At 49.1% G+C, this 4,618-nt stretch overlaps 1 protein-coding gene across 1 annotated transcript; it reads right to left on the bottom strand.

Annotated features, from left to right (window-relative positions):
- Positions 1–2,252: 2,252 nt before the first annotated feature.
- LOC130998301 (uncharacterized) lies at positions 2,253–3,572 on the bottom strand. Its single transcript, XM_057923732.1, has one exon. The coding sequence runs from the start codon at positions 3,570–3,572 to the stop codon at positions 2,253–2,255; it is 1,320 nt and encodes a 439-aa protein (XP_057779715.1).
- Between the last annotated feature and the right edge of the window lie 1,046 nt (positions 3,573–4,618).

The following is a 4,618-nucleotide window of genomic DNA, read 5'->3' as shown; positions in this document are numbered from 1 at the left end:
TAGATGGGTTTCTGGTGACTTCCCTCCTCTCTGATAAGCACAGAGCTGATTGCGTCTTCCCCCACTGCTATGTATAGATACATCGTTTCTCCCGGGATCGGCTTGGTCAGAGTCGGTAGCTTTGCTAGATACACTTTGAGATCCTCAAATGTCGCTCGACATTCCGCTGTCCACAAGAATTTAGTTCCCTTCCTTAAGATTTTGAAAAATGGCATGCTACGCTCTGCCGACCGTGAGATAAACCTGCTCAGAGCAGTGATGCGCCCATTCAGAGTCTGCACTTCCTTGATTCCTCTGGGTGGTGTCATTTCCATGATGGCCTTGACCTTTTCCGCGTTGACCTCAATCCCTGCGGGAGTAACTTTGTAGCCCAAAATTTCCATGTTGTGACCCCAAAGGTGCACTTCGCTGGATTCAGCATGAGCCGATGTTTTCTAACAACGGTGAAGATTTCCTCCAGGTCAGAGAGATGGTCCTCCGCCCTGATACTCCGCACGAGCATGTCATCCACATACACTGAGATATTTTTGGAGAGCTGTTCTTTGAAGACTTTTTCCATCATCCGCTGATATGTGGCTCCAGCATTTTTCAAGCCAAATGGCATACTCCTCCAGCCGTAAACCCCACAACAGACGGCGAAGGCCGTTTTGGCAATGTCTCCTCTGTTCATTTTAACTTGATGGTATCCCTGATATGCGTCCATCATAGATAGTAAGGCGCATCCCGAAGTGGTATCCACCAGCTGGTCAATCCTCGGCAGAGGATAGTGGTCCTTTGGGCAAGCAGCGTTCAAGTCTCTGAAGTCCACACACATCCTCCAAGTATTTGTTTTCTTTGGTACCATAACCGCATTCGAAATCCATTCTGGATATTGCACCTCCTCAATGTGCCCTGCTTCCAACAGCCCTTGGACCTGCTCTCTAATTGCAGCGTCCTTCTCGGTCCCAAAATTCCTCGTTCGTTGTTTCACTGGCTTAACTCTGGGATCCATGTTAAGGCAGTGCTCTGCCAACCCTCTGTCAATTCCCTTTAAATCAGCGGTACTGAATGCGAACACATCTGCATTCCGCCGCAGACAACCAATGAGCTCTTCTTTGACCTGATCACTCATGGAAGACCCGATTTTGGTCTGGAAGCCCTTCTTCCCTGGGAATAACTCGATCATGTTACAAACATCACTTGTAGAAACCAGAGCGGTCTTCTCTGTACTATCCCTATCCTTCAACAAGTCTGCCAATTCGTGACGCTCCTCTGCCGAGGCATGTACCTCGCCCACTTTTCCCCTCTTCCGCGTATCCTTCCCTCTGTTGTTCTTTCCCTTTTTTGCCCTGAAGAATGTGTAAGCATTTGTACATGGCACGCTTTCGATGCCGTTTGGTCACCACAGACTTCTCCCACTCTTCCCCCCTCGATGGGGAATTTCATCTTTAAGTGAAACATAGAGATTACCGCCCTGAACGACATCAAGGCAGGCCGGCCGAGTATTACATTGTAAGATGGTTTAGGCATGTCTACCACCAAGAAGCGCATCATTCTAGTTTTGCTGGCAGCGGCTGCAGTGCCGAGATTTAATGGGAACTCCGCGTAACCTATAGGCATGACCATTTCTCCCCCGAACCCAAACAGAGGGGCATTCGTTGGCTCAATATGTACTTCGATTCCCATATTTTGAAGGCACGACAGATATAAGATATTCACTGCGCTACCTGAGTCTACAAAGATACGGTGAAACAATGCAGCCCGCTATGTCCGCCATAATACCAGCGCGTCATCATGTGGGTACATTAGTGTGCGTAAATCCTCTGCCCCAAAGGTGATAGTCGGCTCATCTGCCGCACTTGTAATCTCCATAACCCGTGTAGGGTAGTACCCCGACTTGACTGCTCGCTATGACTTGTTTCTTAGCCCTGTTTGACGTGGGCATCCCATTTTCTCCGCAAATCATATGAACTTCCCTCCTATACGGGAAAGGAGGTGCTTGTCCTTCTGGTCCCTCTCTTCGGTTATCCCGGTTGTCATCGGGTCTGCGGTCCCTATTGTTTCCCTGTTATTGTCTCTGTTCTCGGTTATTTCTCTGATCCCTATGATCCCTCTGATCATTCCGCCTCTGGCCCTCATTCCCCCTGTCAATGAACTGATCGAGATTTCCCTGGCGAACCAGTAATTCCAACTGGTGTTTGAGATGACCACAATATTTGGTATAATGTCCAAAGACATTGTGATACTCGCACAGCTTATTGTTGGGGCCCCTCCTACGGCGGCCCGTCCCGATAAGTCCCTGGTGCCCGAAAGAACGGTTGGTTTTTTATCAAATGGAAGATTTCCTCTTGTGGTTTGTTCAGAGGTGTGTATTCGGTGAATCGCGTGACTTCGTTCACAGTACGTTGTTGTTGAGGCGGCATCTCTCCTTGGGGTGGCAGTACCCTTGGAGGTAACCCTCTGAATGGTGCCCTGTCCTGATGTCGTTGTCTCTCTGGTGCTTCCTCAGCTCTTTTGACTTTGTGTTTATCGTTTTCTGCTTTTCTCGCCATCCTGGCATCCTCTAACTGCAAATAGCCTGGCAACCTTGCCATAATATCGTCAAAATCCTTTGCTGGTCGGATCTGTAGTTCATCAAAGAAAATCCCCGGCCTGAGCCCTCTGACGTAGGCGCAATTCTTAATTTGGGATTCCGCCTCTGGCACCTCCAGAGCGGCTAAGTTAAATCTGGCAGTATATTCCCTCAGTGTTTCATTTTGATCCTGTTTGATATCCATCAGCGAAAGAGCTGACTTTCCCACCCTTCGCGAGCTTGCGAACTGACGTAAGAAGCGGGTCTGCAAGTCCTCAAAGGAGTAAATAGAATTGGGGTTAGCTGGTCCGGTCAGAGTAGTGGAGAAGATGCGGCACTTGATGCCCTCAGTATACATATGCAGTGTGACCAACCCCTCAAATCGATTGAGGTGTACCTCCGGGTCGGTAGTGCCATCATAGTCTAGCGAGATGAGTTTGTAGCTTCTGGGTAAAGTGTCCGCCAGAATGTCGTCGGAGAAAGGACTGCGGTTGTTGATAGGGTGGAACCTCGACGTCTTGGCCCTTTTATCCTCCTTATCTCTCCCATGTTCCCGTCTGTCCCTCGGGGAGTCGTGAGCGTGGGGGCGCTTGTGATCCTTGTGCCCTGGCCTGCCAGAGGAATACTCCAGCTCTCGTTCATCTGACTTCTCTATATAGCGTGATTTCTCTGAACGATGGGACCTCTCTGCCCTGTACGACCTTTCTGCTCTGTTCGATTTCCCTGACCTCTGCCCTCTATCGTCCCTCCGGGATTTCTCCCTCAGTGATTCCTCCAGATCCTCAAGCTGGTGCTTCAGTTGCGACACCTGGTTTTTCAGTCGTGCTTTCTCCTTCGGCCTCTCCTCCTCGAACACGAGCGATACGGATTGACTATCAGACTTATCAACCCCCTCCCGTCTAACAACACTATTGAGCCTGACCCGACTCCCCTCCGGCCTTTTCTCCACTTCCTTGTCAGCGGGAACCCTTTGTATCTCCCTCGGTAGCGGGGCTTGTGCTTTAGTGAATTGGTTGTTCATCTCCTAAATAGTAGGAGGCGGGGCTTCAGTACCCTGTGGAACGAGCGCTCCTGCCAGAGGAGTTGCAGCGGGGATGGTGGACAGCAGAGGAGTCCCCAGTGCCTGACGCATATTAGCGTAGTTGAGTAGAGCCATCATTTGCTCTGCCAGCCCGAAGTTGAGCGGTCCCCCACCAGATGTAGGGGCCAAACCTGGCATCTCGGAACCCGGAGTCACCAGAGCGAATCTCTGGACCCCAACATTTTGCCCTGTCGGCGGAGTGGCTGAGACGGTGTGAAAACCCGGTGGTGCAGTGAAGATGGTGCTGGTGGGCAGCCCATTAAATAGCGAGGTGGGCACTTCAGTAGTGTGGGCAGCAGAGCCAGATCCCACGTTGTCGAACTCCTTCTCCAGAATACGGCGAGTTTTAGAGGAACCCATAGTACCTGCACATAAACAGAGTGAGAAGAAATCCAGACAACAAATGAATAGATCCTCCTTTACTGATTGAAATCCCGATATAAGAAATCCCGAACACCGGCACAGAGGCCGTTTAAAAAATTCCCCTCAAGATAACTCTATACACTGGGAAATAAACCCAGGGCATAGATTGGAAAAACAGAGCCCGAATAACAAAAATTTCCCCTGTGAACTCGCATTAAGATCCGGCAGAAAAAACAGAGTGTCAAGAGAACCAAAGTAAGAGACCCAAGGATAGACATAAACAGAATAACCACCAAGAAACTTGTAAGCGCAATACGTTAGGCATGATATATAATGAGAATTATGCAAGAAAACGAACATCGTAACCCAAAATTATCACGATCGTGCGCTAAAATAACCACAAAACCCAAAAACGGTAGAATCATCACAGCAATCAGCCGAATTATTAACAGAACGCGTTAAACAGGGGATAACACGAAGATTTATCCGTAAAAACACGGAACACACCAATAGTTATCACCCTTAAATGAAAAACAGCCGTAAACCCACAACACAAACCCAGCATGACAGAAACAGAGTACCACCCCACAATCCACCGATAGAAAACGAAGATTAGCCGCAAA

Source organism: Salvia miltiorrhiza, chromosome 8 (assembly GCF_028751815.1).
Source record: "Salvia miltiorrhiza cultivar Shanhuang (shh) chromosome 8, IMPLAD_Smil_shh, whole genome shotgun sequence".
NCBI classification, from domain to species: domain Eukaryota; kingdom Viridiplantae; phylum Streptophyta; class Magnoliopsida; order Lamiales; family Lamiaceae; genus Salvia; species Salvia miltiorrhiza.
The sequence above is the reverse complement of the archived record's forward strand: the minus strand, read 5'-3'. Positions and strand labels throughout refer to the sequence as shown.

Bases quoted from the DNA above. Each gene is read 5' to 3' on its own strand.
- LOC130998301 (XM_057923732.1), bottom strand. From the start codon at position 3,572: ATGAACAACCAATTCACTAAAGCACAAGCCCCGCTACCGAGGGAGATA.